Source organism: Leopardus geoffroyi, chromosome A2, assembly GCF_018350155.1.
Source record: "Leopardus geoffroyi isolate Oge1 chromosome A2, O.geoffroyi_Oge1_pat1.0, whole genome shotgun sequence".
NCBI lineage: Eukaryota > Metazoa > Chordata > Mammalia > Carnivora > Felidae > Leopardus > Leopardus geoffroyi.
The window spans coordinates 130,492,465-130,510,521 of NC_059331.1; the positions used below are offsets into that span (position 1 = coordinate 130,492,465).

General features: G+C 37.3%; 1 protein-coding gene across 7 annotated transcripts in view; it reads right to left on the reverse strand.

Moving 5' to 3' along the window:
• The window catches only part of IMMP2L (inner mitochondrial membrane peptidase subunit 2), an 886,543-nt gene that overhangs the window by 576,050 nt on the left and 292,436 nt on the right, over positions 1-18,057 (reverse strand). For 6 of the 7 annotated variants that reach the window (XM_045495343.1, XM_045495340.1, XM_045495341.1 and 3 more), the window contains one exon: positions 17,115-17,195. The exons of the other annotated variant lie outside the window; for it this stretch is intronic. In XM_045495343.1, coding sequence (XP_045351299.1) covers positions 17,115-17,195 — 81 coding nt within the window. The remainder of the gene's footprint in view (positions 1-17,114; positions 17,196-18,057) is intronic. 7 annotated transcript variants of the gene reach the window in all.

Sequence of the window (18,057 nt, forward strand, 5' to 3'; positions counted from 1 at the left end):
CTGCATGCCTCACCGAATTGCCAGACATATTAGATGACCACTCTAAATGTTCCTCCAACTCAACCAAACACTACAGCATGACTAGACCATGACTGTGGCGTGAAGGACAGCAAATGTGGGAGGCTAAAAACAGTAACATGTTTGAATTTTTCCAAAAAGGAAAGAAAAGTACATTTATAAAAATTCCTCAACTAATTAAGTTTGGCCTCTGGCATACCACTCTCTTTCCGTGATGACTCCATCACTTAGAAACTATTATCTGGTCTTTATTTCTTGATTTTCTAGATTTACTATGCTATATTTTAGTAGGGAAGAAAAGAGAGACCTCAAGATATTGTTTTCTGTCATGAAACAAATCCCTTTTTGTGCATTTTTCTTGGGACACAAACATCTGACGGTGAAAAATACTGTTACCAAAAGAATTGCTTCTTCATTTTACCCCATGTAAGTAGCAGTTGTATTCAGAAGAAACCACATCTATTTAAAAAAAAAAATACAAAAAAAAAAAACAACCTAGCAAAAAAATGTGGCATGATACTGCATCATTCACTGGTCATTCAACCATTCCAGAAATATTTAATATACTAAAGATTATAAATAGTTACTTATTAATATGGTGAATTATAAAACACTATGCTTACAGTATTCACTACCACTGGTAATTCTCCATCTAAATCTCTCACAGAGTTATAAGGTGCCATATAAGTGAAGCACACTGACAGAAATGTAGACTACATGAGTAAACTCCCAAAGTTGTTCGAATTGGTATTCTTGCATGGAGTAGTAACTCCCACAATAACAGATCTGAGAGCCCTTCATGTATTGGGCTACAATCCTATATGACAAGAAAGTTACATGCTTTATTTAGAGAAGTAACATTTCCAACTTTAGAGAAGTAAAAGACAAACCCATACACCCTACTAAGGATATAAAACCATCCTTTTGGGGGGGGGGGTACTTTTTCTATTGAACTTCCATTTTTACATCTAAAAATGTAATGTCCCTGTCACCTCTTTCTTCATGAGTTTTACTCCCTAACATGAGAACCTCTCTGAAGGCCTATCTAGTACATTGTCTTCTAACAAAAGATTCTCCTATCTGTGAAAACTGACATGAACAGAAAAGAGGAACAGTATTTACTTTAGCCAAGAGAAGAGAGCATTCCTCAAACTCTCACCAATCATCATTTCTTACAGTGATGTGGTATTCCTCTCTATTCTAAGGTGAAGAATGATGTTCCTCTCTATTCAAAGCCCACATATGAGATTCTTTCTCTTAGGAATGAGTTTGATCAAATGAAGCAACAATTTATTCAGCTGATGGTACATACAAAAGGTAGGTACCATCAATCCACAAGGACAATAAAATCAGTGTGTGTGTGTGTGTGTGTGTGTGTGTGTGTGTGTGTGTGTAAATGTTTATAAATATTTGTGTATGGGGCTTTTAGAATTATGCCCATGGAATTAATTCTCAACTGCACACTATAAACTTGGACCTGGCCAATTGATTCCGGAGATACAAAGTATTATAGCAGATGAACAAGCACTATAAATATTGTCATAAGAGTATTTTAAGTAGCTGTCATATCATTAGAAAAGAGTAAGATAGTGGACATTACGGGGTGCCTGGGTGGCTCAGTCAGTTGAGCATCCGACTTCAGGTCAGGTCACGATCTCGCAGTTCATGAATTCAAGTGCACATCAGGCTCTGTGCTGACAGCTCAGAGCCTGGAGCCTGCTTTGGATTCTGTGTCTCCCTCTCTCTCTGCCCCTCCCTCCTCACTCTCTATCTCTCTTTCTCTCAAAAATACATTAATTTTTTTTTTTTTAATTACCAATGGAAAAGGGACATCACCAACGGAAAAGGGAAAGGGGACAGGGAATAATTGGGGATGGAAGGTAGGAAAGGAAAAGAACACCAGCTACCTATGAATAACATGTGGCTCCAATGTTGCATTAGGATTGAAGCTAACACTAAACTGCTTTTTGAGTATTTAAATTAAAATTCTATTTTTGAGAACCTGTGAAGAATCTATTTAAGATTAGTAACATTGGCACAATATGCAGATAATTATTCAGAGATATCTTTTGATATTGTTTCAGATGCATGAATTTGGTTTTTTAGCCCCAAGCATTAGAAAATGGTGCTTCCTATTGCATTTCATGCTAGAACAGAGACTCTTGCTGGAAAACTACACTTTAAAATTTACTAAGTCCCAAGATCGACAATGTCACTATTAATTTATTTTTTGTCTATATAAAATGTTTCCTTTAAAAGTAGAAATGATATGATAAGAGTTACAAAACTTTCACAGATTTTATTAATACTTTCTAGGCTTTCTCTAATTTCTAAAAATATTTCCAATTTTATCTTAAGTAGAAAATATAGTTAAAAAAAAAAATAGCCCCTTCCCCGCTTGTGTTCTCTCTCTCTCAAAAATAAATAAACAACAAAAGAAAATTTTTTTAAGTAGAAAGAGAATGTCAAAGATAAGAAACTCATTGTAATCCAATAAAATTTTATGTGATAAAGGTGCTTAGAATATCTATTGGGAGGTTGGGGGGTGGTAGAGGGAAATCTGTCACTCCACAAAAATTAAACATTTCTCAAAATGTAAACTACCTAAATTTCAATGCTATGAGAGAATTATATCAGGCAAATGACACCCCAAAAAAACCTTAAGAACCATTTATTAAATGAATACTCACAGGTGCAGCAAGTGTAGAAAAGATGACCCTGCCCAATCTCAAGGAGCTCTCAGCCAGCAGGGTAGGCATGCTGCTCGAGGCAGAGTGGGCAAAGAGGGCTGGCTGCCTGGGGGAAGAGGAGGAGCTGGAAGCCAGATGAACAGGGTGGGGCACACTCCACACAAAAGAACATATAAGGTTCACAGGTAAGAGGAAGTTAGAGGTGATTCCATTTGCCTGTGGGCCAATGCCAGATAATAATGCCCTTGAGAGAAAGTCAAGGTCAAGGGCTTGAAAAGCAACATCAGAAAGCTGAAGAGAGAATCCCTTAAACCTCAAAGTGCTTTAATCAGGGCAATCTCAAGTTTGTGTTTCAGAAAGATCCCACAAAAAACTACTTGTGGTCAAAGTTTGCTACTAAAGAATCACAAAACATGGATCGATGTGTACTAAGGCTCTCAACAACTGCTACATACAACTTTTAAGTCAGACAAGCATTTAGGCCAAGGCTGATAAAGTCAAATGTTTAGAGAAGTTGGGCAAGTAAAGTAAGTGAACAGTCCCAGTGGGGTCTTTGGTGAACCAACGAGGAGAATGTTAACCCAGCCCCATAAAACCACTACCAGGCAGAGCTGTGGGTACAGAATGGCCTGATCTAACACTTAAGGAAAACCAGAAATCAAGATTCTTAGGTAAAATATATTGATTTTTAAATAACAGCAACTACATCAATGCTGTGCAAAACACTGAAGTACTAAACAAAATATCTTCAGAAATTATCTAACTGCACAGATTTCAAGGCCATTTAGAACCATTTCACTAAAACACAGAAGACATGCATCAAATTACCTCTGATTTCAGCTAAGCATTTTTTTTCCCCAAAATAGCCTCATTGGAAGAGATTTCTGAGTGATAATGGGTTTGAAAAGTTTGCTTTGATGCCTATGAATGGTAGAGAAAAACAAGTTAACTAGTTTTCATTTGAGCAGAAATCTGTTTGCCTTTGTTTTGTTTGGTTTTGTTCACCTCAAAGTCAAGTGGATGGTCCTAAGCATTCTAAAATAATCCCCAAAGTTTCTGAATATATGCAAAATCTGCAAAAGGGAAAGCTTACAAATATGGACCATAACAAATACGGAATACTTTTGTTTTCACCTATGAATATCTGATCTGGTAAACAGAAATGAACACAAAAATGCTATTTCATGGACCAAAAACACCCCTGAAACAGGACATTTCGTTATCTAATATCGTACGCAACGTGCTACTTTAATCCTCAGGTATACTATTAGTTTACTCAACACTACTTTAGAAGATAAATGATGAGCCCAATGTATTAATAGAGGCTAAAAGAAAAACTCAAGCTACATACAAAGGTTTATCTAGCTTATATATTTTGTTTCTGGAAAAAAATCTTCAGCTCTTTATCAATGTTAATTTTGCACAGGAAACATACATGCAACTCTCAGATGTAACTCAACATGAAGTGGAAAATTTTTAATTACCCATGATCTCCTACGCAGATATAGGCATTGTACATTTTTAATCTATTATTCCAAACTAATAGATCAGTAGTTCTGGACTGATCAAATTGCCAATTATATGCAATTCCATCTCCTCTCAACAACCCCGACTTTTATAACCACTACCACCAATCCATTTGTATTCCATTTCTACAGATTTTTATGGATAGATAGATAGAGTTCTATATATTGGATAGAGTAATATATATCTACTAATGAAAACAATGGCATTCTTTATTGGGGATTAATATTTTTGCTAAATTGGGATTCAAAGTTTGTTTTAATTGATTGTAAATACCAAATTCCTGAGTATTTACCTCAAAGAATCAAAACTTAAATCCACACAAAATTCTGCACATGAACACTTATAATAGCTTCATTCATAATTGCCAAAACATACAAACAACCTTCAGTAGGTAAATGGGTAAATAAAATAGATGTGGTACATCTGGACAATGGAATGTTACTGAGCGCTAGACAGAAATGAGATACCACACCATGAAAAGACATGGAGGAAATTTAAATGCATATTACCAATACAGTTTTAAGCTTTTCTTCCCACAGTGATCAAAACAGGGGCCAATACTGAGAGACTAATTTCTCTTCCAAAAAATATTGGAAATATCAGTAATTAATGAATACAAATAGGGGTGCCTGGGTGGCGCCTGAGTGTCCGACTCTTGATTTCAGCTCAAGTCATAATCCCAGGGTCATGGGATGGAGCCCCAACTTGGGTTCTGCACTGGGTGTCAAGCCTGCTTACGATTCTCTTCCGCCTTTCCCCCATTTGTTCTCTCCCTCTCTCTCTCCAAAGGAAAAAAAAAAAAAAAAAACAAGAAGCCACAACTACAAATTGAATACTATCTTTTCCATGGGGCTAACATGCATTCTCAAATATGTCACAAGTACAATATTGATAGACACACTTTTAAACACAGTGTTTAAAAATTTCAGAGTACACAATTAGTGCAACAAAGAATCGGTGGAAGGGAGAGAAAGAAATGTAAAAATCATTTACTTTACAAAGAAATTCTCCATTTAAAATGATTCAACATAGAGGATTCCTTTACAAAGAAACTTTTAGGCATCATATGTAATTGTGGGGAATAAGCTTAGAAATTCCCTGGGCTTATAGCAATGGGTTAAATAGGCATAAAGAATTACAAAGCCATAGGACACTTACAGCAAATTTGGGTAAACAAGGTTAGGTAAATAAGTATAGAGAAGGTGGGGCAGAAGTGCCAGTATAGAGAGAGGGGAGCAAAGACCCCAATATATGACATAGGTATATGAAATAAACAAGATTAGGTATTCAGGGCAGGAGCGCCCAGGAGGGAAGGACCAAGTTAGGTAAACAGGTAAATAGGGCTATAGACCCAAGCTGGGGGTGAAGCTGCCCAGAGCAGACATGATTAACAAAAGAAAGGTGCCTGAGGTCACGTGTCCTATCTGTCTCATCCCCCTAGGCTAGCTAAGATAAACAGAGGTGGTGCCTCCTGTCTGCTGTAAACAACCTTCCACCAGGCTGCCCAGCACCAGGATTTTGTTTTGTATTAACCCAAACCCCTAACCCTGAGTATCTTCATGAGCCCCTTCCCCTCACGTCCAAGAATTAATGTTCATAGTTTCATTGTCTCCTTGTGCATGTCCATCACCATGTTTGTAACCCTTCTGATCCTAATGAAAACAGGGCAAGGACCCTTATCTGGGGCTCTTGTCTTTTCCCGGACATTAGCCATCTCTCACTTTTAATCCTGCGTCCCGCTTTCTTGCTAGACAAGGAAGAACTTTAGAGTCTATGACATATAATAATGATATTGTAGTGTATAATTAACAAAACATTTACATATAAGTCATTTTACCCTAATAAAAACTTGGAAGTTATGAATTATAAGCACAAGTTTACAAGTGAGGAAAATGAGGCTCAGGAAATATAAGCAAAAGGTCTAGTATCTAAAAAATAAAAGAGCCAGGGATACAGGAGCCAGGATTTGAACTAAAGCCTACTAATTCTAAATCACATGCTCTGGTTAATATGAGCATTTGTAGAACACTCAGAGTGCAGAAAGCGTCCTCTAATAATTACTACCCAAACAAAAAGCTTTAACTAAATATTAGAATTCTTTTCAAGGAAAGGTTATCTATCTATATACTGTTTCTAACCAGAAAATAACTCCCACAGACTAGCTCTCCCTGTATTCTATTGTTCAAAGCCACAATTACCAACGAATGGTTCTTGAAACAATAAATGCTTGTTATTTTTTTTTCTATTTTTCAGAGATATTCAATAGCTGTAACATTCTAAAGTCTCATCATTTTAAAGAATAAACCTTGAAAAATTATCTTTCCAAAAGGAAACTAAAGCATAGAGATTTATATGGTACAAAGCATGTTGTTTCTTAGGAAAAGTAAGATTGTTTTTATTTGAAATAAAAGAATTAGTCACTTGAATTAGATAATATTCTAGCAAGTTCTTACTAGAATCTACTCCTTTTTCTTCTTTTCAACTATTATGCTGTTTTTTATACAAAAGCATTTATTTCCAAAGTTAGTTACAAAATAGCATATGCAAATTAAGAACTTTGTTTTGCCTTTTACACTAAACAGATCTAAGGTTCCACATCTGCATCTTATAACATATGAACTACAATACTTTTTGAATTTGAATGTAATATTCAATATTTTCTAAAAATACCACTTTTTTCAACTGTTCATTTAAATTCTAGTTAGTTAACATAAAGTATAATATTGGTTTCAGGATAGAATTGAGTGATTCATCACTTACATACAACACCCAGTGCTCATCATCACAAGTGCCCTCCTGAATACCCATCACTCATATAGCCCATCCCCCACCTGCCTCCTTCCATCAACCTTCAATTTGTTTTCTATCCTTAAGAGTATCTTATGGTTTGTTTCCCTTCTGCCATCATCTTTTTCTGCCTTCCCATATGTTCATCTGTCTTGTTTCTTAACTTCCACATAGGAGTGAAATAATATGGTATTTGTATTTCCCTGACGGACTTACTTCGCTTAGCATAATACACTCTAGTTCCATCTATGTCATTGCAAATGGCAAGATTTCATTCTTTCCAATGGGTGAGTAATACTCCATTGTATATATATATACCACATCTTCTTTATCCATTCATCAGTTGGTGGACATTTGGGGTCTGTCCATAGTCTGTCTACTGTTGATAATGCAGTTATAAATGTCAGGGTGAATGTATAATGTACCCCTTTGAGTCTGTATTTTTGTATCCTTTAGGTAAATACCTACCAGTGCAATTGCTGGGTCATAGGGTAGTTCTATTTTTCAACTTTTTTTTTTTTTAATGTTTATCTTCTCTTTGAGGAAGACAGAGCATGAGTGAGGGAGGGGCGGGGGCTGGGGGTGGGGGGGACACAGGATCTAAAGCAGGATCCAGGTGATGAGCTGTCAGCACAGAGCCTCATGTGGGGCTCAAACTTAGGAACCACGAGCTCATGACCTGAACCAAAGTCAGCACTTAACCGACTAAGCCACCCACGTGCCACTATTTTTTAACTTTTTGAGGAACCTCCACACTGTTTTCCAGAGTGCCACAGCAGTTTGCATTCATTCCAACAGTGTAAGAGGGTTCCCCTTTTTTCCACTTGATCGCCAACACCTATTGTTTCTTATGTTGTTAACTTTAATCATTCTGACAGGTGTTAAGTGATACCCCATTGTGGTTTTGATTTCTATTTCCCTAATGATGAGTGATGCTAAGCATCTTTAAAAAAAATTCCAATTTTATAACTGCACAGAGTTCAGATGTGAGAAAGAAATACGATAACGTCCCTAACACTAAATGCTTATAAATGTGACTCCAGAGACACGTTTATGTTCATCGCATTAAGATGGTACATGTTTCTTTCTTTTTATTTAGTTTGGAAACCAACTCCAAATGAATAAGATCTATCAAGGAACATCCTATTGAGGGAGGATGAAAACAATAAACTGTATTCCACATTTACAAAGAAGTTTAAAAGATACTTTCAGATTCTCATTCTCACCACAGATGTTCACTACATGTCCATTGTTCATAGAGGACCATGCCCTCTAGAGTGAAAAGTTTTTTGTTTTCTTTTTAAATATTGAATGTAAGTGTGAAGTGTGTTTCCATATCACAGGATAACCATAGATTGAGAATCCCTAAAGTCATACAAGGTGACTCTTCAATAATTCAACTCCCTGCCCTGAATTGCTACATTTCATTATCATAAACTGTGACCTCACACCCTCTGAGAAAGAAGTTTCCCATATACCCAAACTGTCAGGATGGTGCACTAACTCTAAAAGACGGAAAACAATGGCAAGAATCAGTTTCAAGAATATTTGGGTCCAGAGACCTTTCTAAATATGAGATCAGTCCTTCTTGTTTTTATTTAATCATCTTAAACCACCTACAATTTATAACAGCAGACCAGACCTACACAATTATATTCCAGACAAATACCAAAATAAGATTTCCTTCAAGGTGTCTATTAGATTATGATCTTAATGGAATCCAATCATAAAGAAACACAAAGTATCCTCAGAGTCTCTAAGGGGAAAAAAAAAAAAATAAAACTAACAAAGACCTAATTTGGTTGGCCATGTTTCACATAGAAACCATAATAACCCCACTGAAAGCTGCCATTTCTCTAAGAACAGAATAATATGAAATAGTCTACATTATATATTAATAGGAGTTGTTATTCAGTTATTTTGTTTTAACTGAAAATTAATCCAAAGCCTATCATTCTGTAGGACAGAGTGATTCAGGTCACCCGTTACTAAATTAAACATTTTCTGCTCTCACTGCATCTCATTAAACAAGCCACTGCAAGTTTAAATAACTCCACGCTTCCATCTGCACAGTCACCCATTTTGTTATTGTTTACAGCAACCTAATTTGGCACATAATAATTCAGGCAGCATTGGTTTCATATTACACTGAAGTATTAATTTTTAATGTAATTGCATTCTTTCGTCCAACAAAAGCTAGATCAGTGGGGATTTTACTCAAGTGATTCTTCAATTATTATACAAGGCAAATTCTTTTAAGACTCTGCACCTCTCTTTGCCCTGATTCATTTCTCTATAAATTAAAAACTCATTATGAGCTTATTTAAACTAGCTTATTTACTTAAACAACACAGTGAATGATTATCTTAGTATAAAATATATGGCCTATACATCTTTAAAACACCTCTTTTCCAAAGGACATTTGATTCAGTAATGAAGCAAGGCATAGTTTTCTAGCATAGTAATGTATTATTACTGAACCCCACAACTTTTTCATTTTATATAATGATTGCTAAGGGTTGTTCCTATATGTTTCCTTCTATCACACATTTGAATAAAGAAGATATTTGGAGGAATAAATTAAAGATCAGCTAACATGTCACCCCTCAAATGTGGGATAATCACAAAAATGTACAATGTACATATTTCAGAAGAAAAAAGGTAGATTGATTGAAAATAAAAAGGCCAAGAGCAAAATATAAAATACATTTACAAAACAGCAGGATGGACTTCAGTTAATCACTAAGAACCTTCCATTTTGTTCATTCATGTTTGTACATTTTCTGTATTGTAGCTCATATTTATAATAGTCCCCTTTAAAATACTGACTTTCTGAAAAAGAGTATATTCTTTTTTTCAAAAAGTTTTTTTTTAATTTTTATTTATTTTTGAGAGAGAGAATGTGAGTGGGGGAGGGGCAGAGAGAGAGGGAGACACAGAATCCAAAGTAGGCTCTAGGTTCTGAGATGCCAGCACAGAGCCTGATGCGGGGCTTGAACTCACAAACCGTGAGATCGTGTCCTGAGGCAAAGTTGGGTACTTAACCAACTGAGCCACCCAGGTGCCCGTGAAAAAGAGTATATTCTTAAAATTAATATGTGTCCCTTCAAATCAGCATTTTTGTATCCGTTGGATAAATACCTAGTAGTGCAACTGCTGGGTCATATGATAGTTCTATTTTTAGATTTTTGAGGAACCTCCACACAGTTTTCCAGAGTGACCGTACCAGTTTGCATTCCCACCAACAGCACCCCAATGTTTATAGCAGCACTATCAACAATAACCAAATGGAAAGAGCCCAAATGTCCATCAACTGATGAATGGATAAAGAAGATGTGGTGTATATGTATATATGTGCATATATATATATATTGGAATACCACTCAGCAATCAAAAAAGAATGAAATCTTGCCATTTGCAACAATGTGAATGGAAGAAGAGTGTATTATGCTAAGCAAAATAAGTCAGTCAGAGAAAGACATACATCATATGATTTCATTAATCACATGAATATAAGGGAAGGGAAGTAAAAATAAAAACAGAGAGAAGGCAAACCATAAAAGACTATTAAACACAGAGAATAAACTAAGGGTTTCGGAGGGGAGATGGGTGGGGGCATGGGGTAAATGGGTGATGTGCATTAAGGAGGGCACTTGTTGGGATGAGACTGGGAGTTATATACATGGAAGTGATGAATCACTGGGTGCTACCCATGAAACCAATATGACATCGTTTGTTAACTAACTTGACTTTAAATAAATAAGCTAAAACATAAATAACAAAACTAACATGTTAAAATTCAATTTTCAAATGCTTATGTTTATGGTAACTAGCAGATTATTGAGGAAACAAAGTAATTATCTAAAATGTAATCTGAATTCTATAATTCTGAGATTTAGCTATATCGGCCCCTTGGCCAGTTCACTACAGAGCAGAATTTAGTATAAGGCAGGTCATTTTGGACTTAAACTAAAGTGACTATGTTAATTTTAGAAAGCGAATAAAAAAAAAAGATAACATTTTGGGATAACACCTATAAGGCAATGTGGAGGTCTAAATCTATAAAGGATCTTCTCCTATCAATTCTCTTCTACACCTTGTAAATCCATTTCCCAAAACATTTGAAACATAATGGATTGCATTGCTTAAAAAATGTATATGAATTAGTTATTCTTATATGCAATATATGAACAGGACAGTGTTTTCTCAAAAAAGACAATGCAATCCTTGAAAAAGATATTATAAATTATAGAAACATAACTTATATTTTAAAATACCTGAAAATATACAAGTTTTCAATTTACTCCATCAGGTTTCCTATGTGTGTAAGTTTAATAAAACAGACCAGCCTAAATTAATAAATCAGTAGGTAAATGACATCTTATACACAATTATTTTTATTAATCTTGATTTCAGGGTAAATATCCATGGGGATAACAAACTGTGGTGTTGTAAATTATAAATTTGGACATTTAGAATCAAAAATAAAAATTCTAGCAAGTCAAGAGTTGTGAAGCTCAGCGGAAAACATGCTCTTCTCTAGTTAACACTTGACTCACAGGATAATATAACAAATCATGGGTCAAAAAATTTCCATTAACTTCTTTAAGTTGACCTATTTAACAACAGGACAAGGATTTCATTACGGCTAATTTCTCCAGAGCTTTTAAGTATAGAATAAAGATGAACAAGGCTCCTCCTCAAAGTCCCCTTCTCACATTTTAGCACCATGAAGGCAATTCTCTACATAATATTCTCTGACCATTCACCAACACCACTGATGTCTTCGTTGCCTCCCAGACTTGATCCTAGCAGGGATACCTAATCGTTGCCATTCTCTGTGTATCCTCTTACGAGAACTGATCAAGGAGACAATCTTCTGTGTCTGGTGTAACCAAGTCAGAACTATTTGAAAGCTACTACCTATCTAAAGGTCCTGTATTCTTTAGTTTAAGTTTACTAAATGTCTTGGAGATACAAAATAAATAGAACTCAAGAAGCTTGAAGTGTAGGAAATAAGACATATACATTCAAGGACAATTAGTACATGGGGTGTAAATGCGCTAGCAGAGGCAGGCACTGGTTGCTATGGGAGAAGAACACTTAATCCAAACAAAAGGGAATAAGGTAAAACATTACAAGAAAGAGCTTTAGGCTAAATCATTAGGGAGCTAGTGAGTCAGATGACTCAAATAGATCATTCCAGGCACAAAAATTCATGAACAAAATAAAAGGAAAAGGCACATAAGTATGAGTGAGAGACAGAAACTCCAAAGAGGTTGGAGAGGTAAAGAGGGCCTTGAGTGTCATGCTAAGAAATATGGAGTTTACCCTGAAGGCTATGGGAGCCACTGAAGAATTTTAAGCAGGAGAGAGATATGACCACAAAGCAGATTTGAGTTTGAGAGACATCATCGTGGAAATAATTTACCAGGAGGAAAGGAGTATGGGGGAAGAAAAAGGAGGTCACAACTACCTAAACGCCTATCACCTGGACTTGTGGATAATTAAACTAATGGTTTTTACCCAGGGGAAAGAAACAATCTCTGAAATGCCTGTAGCCAGATGTCTCTATATTAAGGATTACCTAAATAAATAGAACCTAACATTTATGATGTATGTCTCCCTATATGGTATTAGATATGCATCATATCTCTATCATACACAAGTATAACACTCTAGAGTACAAAATGGAGATGTTTCATAATTTAAATACTCCTTCTGTCTGAGGTAATCTCATGAATCTCATTCAGATAGCTCATCTGTTCTAAGCCAGATAATCGTATCCAACATAGGAAGGACCTTGGGAGGTACCAATGATATCATGGACCACTCTCTACTTTGTATAATCTTTTGGACTGCCTGTATCCTTGACATCATTTAATAGAGTAATACAGGTTAAAAGTGCTGATTCATGCTGGTCTCATTTGACAGTCCGGTCCCATATGTTTGCTCAGGGAGGGAAAACAAGGAGGCTAGTGAGGCTGCCACACTGTGACTGAAAGGAGAGTCACAGAGAGAGGAGTTCAGAGTGGTAAATAAAGGACTGGATATTATAGTGCTTTATTAGAGATTGTAATGCCTTTGACTCTTACCCTGAGAGAGATAGGAAACCACTGAAGGGTTTAGAGTAGAAAACTGACATGGTAATTGTGATTCGTGTTTTGAGAAAAGGCTATAGGGTGCCATGAACAGAAAAAGGAAGGCCACTTAGGAGGTCCTTACACAGAGTGCCTGGGTGGCTCAGTTGGTTAAGCGTCTGACTTCAGCTCAGGTCATGATCTCACAGTTTGTGGACTCGAGTCCCATGTTGGGCTCTGTGCTGATACCTCAGAGCCTGGAGCCTGCTTTGGATTCTGTTTCTCCCTCTCTCTCTGCGCCTCCCCAGCTCACTCACTCTCTCTCTCTCAGAAATAAATATTAAAAAAAAAAAAAAAAAAAAAAAAAGGAGGTCCTTACAAAAAATAGGTAAAAGATGATGGTGGCTTGGAGAGGTAGAGGTAATGAGAAGTAACCTATATTCTGCATATATTTTGAAGATAGAGCCAACAACATTTACTGACAGATTAAATGTGAAGTATGAGAAAAAGGGAGGAGTCAAGCATAACCCCAAGTTGTTTTGGCCTGAGAATCTGGAAGGGTGAAATAGCCAATTACTGAGATGAGGAGGACTATGAGAGGAGCAGGTTTCATAGGAATGACCAGGATTTCAGCTTCATATATTAGACTCCAAAGCTAATTAGACATATAAATAGAAATGAGAAGTGGACCACTGCCTAAATGAGTCTGCAGTTCAGGAGAGAAATCTGGGCTAAACAGACAAATTTGGGAAATATCTTCATATGGATGATGTTTAAAACTACGAGCCTGGATGAAATCATCAAGAGATGATTTGTATTGTCAAAGAAAAGGCCCAAGGAATGAGCGCTGAGGGATTCCAGCTATTAGAGATTAGAAAGAGGAAGAACAAACAAAGAAAACCAACCAAGTGAAGAAACTTATTCAAGATAAAGGGAATGACCATCTATGTCATCTTAATTGATAGGCACGAAAAATGAGCGTTAAGACTTTTTCACTGAATTTAGCAAAAGGGAGGCCTCAGATAACCTTAATAAGAACAGAAATTTAAAAGGTAGAACACATGGGTTTTAGATATTTTAAGATGATTTCTACTGTTCTGGCTAGGGTGACTGAGTGATAGTATATTCACAGACAGATATAGGGAGTACAGTCCTAATTTTCCATGCTTAGCTTCAGAGTGTAAGAAAAATCCCCAAATCCATTTCTAACTAATAAAGTATTAACACCTAAAATGAAATACCAACATATTAATACTTAAAAAAAAATCTCAAAGCATAACCAACAATTGCATAACAAAGCATCACTAACTGTTTTTACCTGTTTCTTCTTTTTTTTTTAAGTGTTTTTATTTTATTTTTGAGACAGAGAGAGACAGAGCATGAGCAGGGGAGGGAGGGGCAGAGAGAGAGGGAGACACAGAATCTGAAGCAGGCTCCAGGCTCTGAGCTGTCAGCACAGAGCCAGACGTGAGGCTCGAACTCACAGACTGTGAGATCATGACCTGAGCTGAAGTCTAACGCTTAACCGCCTGAGCCACCCAGGCACCCCTTTACCTGTTTCTTCTTAAAGTGAGATCACGGCTATTACCTGAATAACAGTACTGAGCCCATCTATCATCAGAATTATGTAGGATTAAAAGACTTCACCCCTCTAAGAGAAGAGATCCAGATTTGAGTCTAGGAGCTTGCCCAACAGAGTCTAATCCTTTGGGTAGGAAAGATGCTTCCAAATCATTTCTGCTAGAAACAGCAGATGGAGATTTTGTTTATTTTGCTTTGTTTTATATGTACCCTCTTGGCAAATTCACTTCTAGAAAGCTTATCCAGAAGAAACTAATCCTCTGAGCAGGAATTTTTTTAGGTTGCTGCCCAAAAGGAATCCAACCTATGGATGGGAAAACTTAGGGCCGAATCCCAGCACTAGTCACAAATTGATTATAAGCCAGAAACTGAAAGAGACAAGAGGTTGACTGAGTAGTTAAGACAGTAAAGATTAGATGGTAAGGTCAGCATCCAGGGAAAATTCATGTGGCCTACTGAAAGGCTGCCCCTCCATCCCAATGCCAGGGACACTGCTTATAGAAGCAGCTGTCCATTCCCACACTGTCCACTACTTTAAAAGTAGCTTCTCGGGGCGCCTGGGTGGCGCAGTCGGTTAAGCGTCCGACTTCAGCCAGGTCACGATCTCGCGGTCCGTGAGTTCGAGCCCCGCGTCAGGCTCTGGGCTGATGGCTCAGAGCCTGGAGCCTGTTTCCGATTCTGTGTCTCCCTCTCTCTCTGCCCCTCCCCCGTTCATGCTCTGTCTCTCTCTGTCCCAAAAATAAATAAATGTTGAAAAAAAAAATTAAAAAAAAAAAAAAAAAGTAGCTTCTCCATCTTGGTCAGTGTGGATTTGGGTGGAGAAAAAGCTATATCTTCCAGAGGCAAGTCTTTGGTAACATAACTATGCAGCATGGTACTCAGGGAAGGAACTAATGGGCAAAGACATTGCTATCCTGAACTGACCCTATCAACTTCTAATTCTTTGTTACTGGAGTCTTTTATGCTAATAAGCAAATGGGTTAATTGCTTAAAGTAAGCTTGTTTACAGATCACTGGAAACAATTATTAATTTGATGAGCTTCAGAAAGCTGTGGGATAATTCAGTACTAACCTAAAGAGATAGACAACATTTCTAAATGTTGCTTATTTTAGCAGAAAACAGTTTAAGGCAGATTCATTTCCACACAGCTCAGCTGACAGCCAGCTTCCCACGTAAATTCACGTGAGTACATTCTCTTTCCAACTGTCCCTGAGCATAGAATACACTATATTACTGAAAGCCTCTTCCTGTTTGAAATATACACTATTAAATACTTTTTCTCCTATGCCTTGGCTACATTTTCATGAGCAATATACAGAACCCACATTGAAATCTCAACTTTCTGGGGCGCCTGGGTGGCGCAGTCGGTTAAGCGTCCGACTTCAGCCAGGTCACGATCTCGCGGTCCGTGAGTTCGAGCCCCGCGTCGGGCTCTGGGCTGATGGCTCAGAGCCTGGAGCCTGTTTCCGATTCTGTGTCTCCCTCTCTCTCTGCCCCTCCCCCGTTCATGCTCTGTCTCTCTCTGTCCCAAAAATAAATAAACGTTGAAAAAAAAAATTAAAAAAAAAAAAAAAGAAATCTCAACTTTCTGTTGAGATACCTGATTGTCAGTGGAATCTGACAAGTATCATTCAATTTGACTCAACAAACCCTTATGGCACAGTGACAGTGTGCCAGGAACCATGCTATTGAAAGATGAGTAGAAGATCAATTTTATCCTCAAATTGCTAACTGGATTTTCTCATGGTGTTTGGGGCATGGGGGGTGGTGGAACAGGAAAGTTTCAGAAAAAAACTTTGTGGAAAGGGAAATAATTTGAGATCAACTGTGAAGATAGCCAGAGCTTCAACTGGTAAAAGGGCATTCCTAAAAAAGGAAAGAGTGAGGCAAGATGGAGAGGGGGACCAGCGGCCTGCCTACCTAAGCAGGAGGGGATGCAGGATGGACAGAGGAAATGTGGCCACATGGAAAGACTTGAATGTCCTGGTCAAGAGGCTGTGTGGAATGAGGAGTCACTGAAGTTTTCAGAGGTGGGAAGCGATAGGATTCAGGTCTGATTTCTTGAAAACTAGGTTGGAGGAAGGATAATGGATGCCTCACAATAAGACAGAGAGAACAGAGAGAGAAAAAGAGACAACCTGTGGTCAGGAAGAGACACAGTGGCAGGTTTCTATTTCAATTTCCATTTCAAGGAAGTGGAAAAAGAAATATAGATATTGTAGACACTGTAAGAGTAGAACCTACATGACCGGGAAAATGAGTGATTACTCACTGAGGTCTCTTTCCTGACCACTCTATTGAAAATCACCACAGCCTACTCACACACACAACCCCATGTCTCTTTTCCACTTCACCTTTTCTCATAGCACTTACCCCCATCAGATATACATTAAACATATTTAGACATACTTTAAACCACATCTTACTTACCTATTTTGTCTGTCTTCCTTGACTATAATGTAAGCGTCATCAGGGCAGGAACTTGGATCTGTTTTGTTCACTGTTGTACTTCTACCAATGCAAGAACTTAGTAAATATTTGCTAAATGAATGAAGGCAAAAATGACTGAAATATGATGGTGTCACTAATAGAAACCACAGGGTCAAGGTTCTCTTTTCTGAGTCCTGAGGCTATAGATAATCATACAAGAGCATAATAACAAATCAGGCTGTGTTAAAATCATGGCTTTGAATATATCTCAATGATTTTCTGTTTCCAAAGGACTTTAAGTTATATTTATAACCCATTCAAACTCGGGGTGAGGAGACCTCAGTTCTTTCTGCAGTTCTAATACAAAAGATGCCAGTTTAGAAAAGTCATTTTTCTTCCATAAACTGTATGTCCCTCATCTGTAAAATTAGGGATTAAGTGAACTTACATACACCCACTGTAGGATTAGACAAATCCCAATTTAATTAGCCAAGGATGTAGAATCTTCCAGCCAGATCTGTGAAATGACCAAATGCTTGCCACACCACTGGCCTTTTTTATACATGTGGTTAAAATCACTTACCCAGAAAGAACTTATGCTGCCACAGGCATGCTTCCACTTAAAGGAATGTTTACAAACAGCAGATCTTCTAGTTGTTAAATCAAACTCAGCATGAGCAAGGTCACAGCCCCCATCCATATGGAGAAAGCAGAGTCAGGGCCTGGGTGTCCTTGGTCAATTTCTCTCCCCTAGCTTTCCAGTGTTCCAGAAAGCTTGTTTCTCCAGAGGCTATTATTAACTGATTTAAAACCTGTTATCTGTGCAGTTTTGATAATGAGTTTGGTCTGAAGATCTCAGTTACAAATTCATTTCCTCCCAACTTCCAAGATTCCTTTTAGTGCTAATATGCTATATTTCTATAAACTTTCATAGGACCTCACC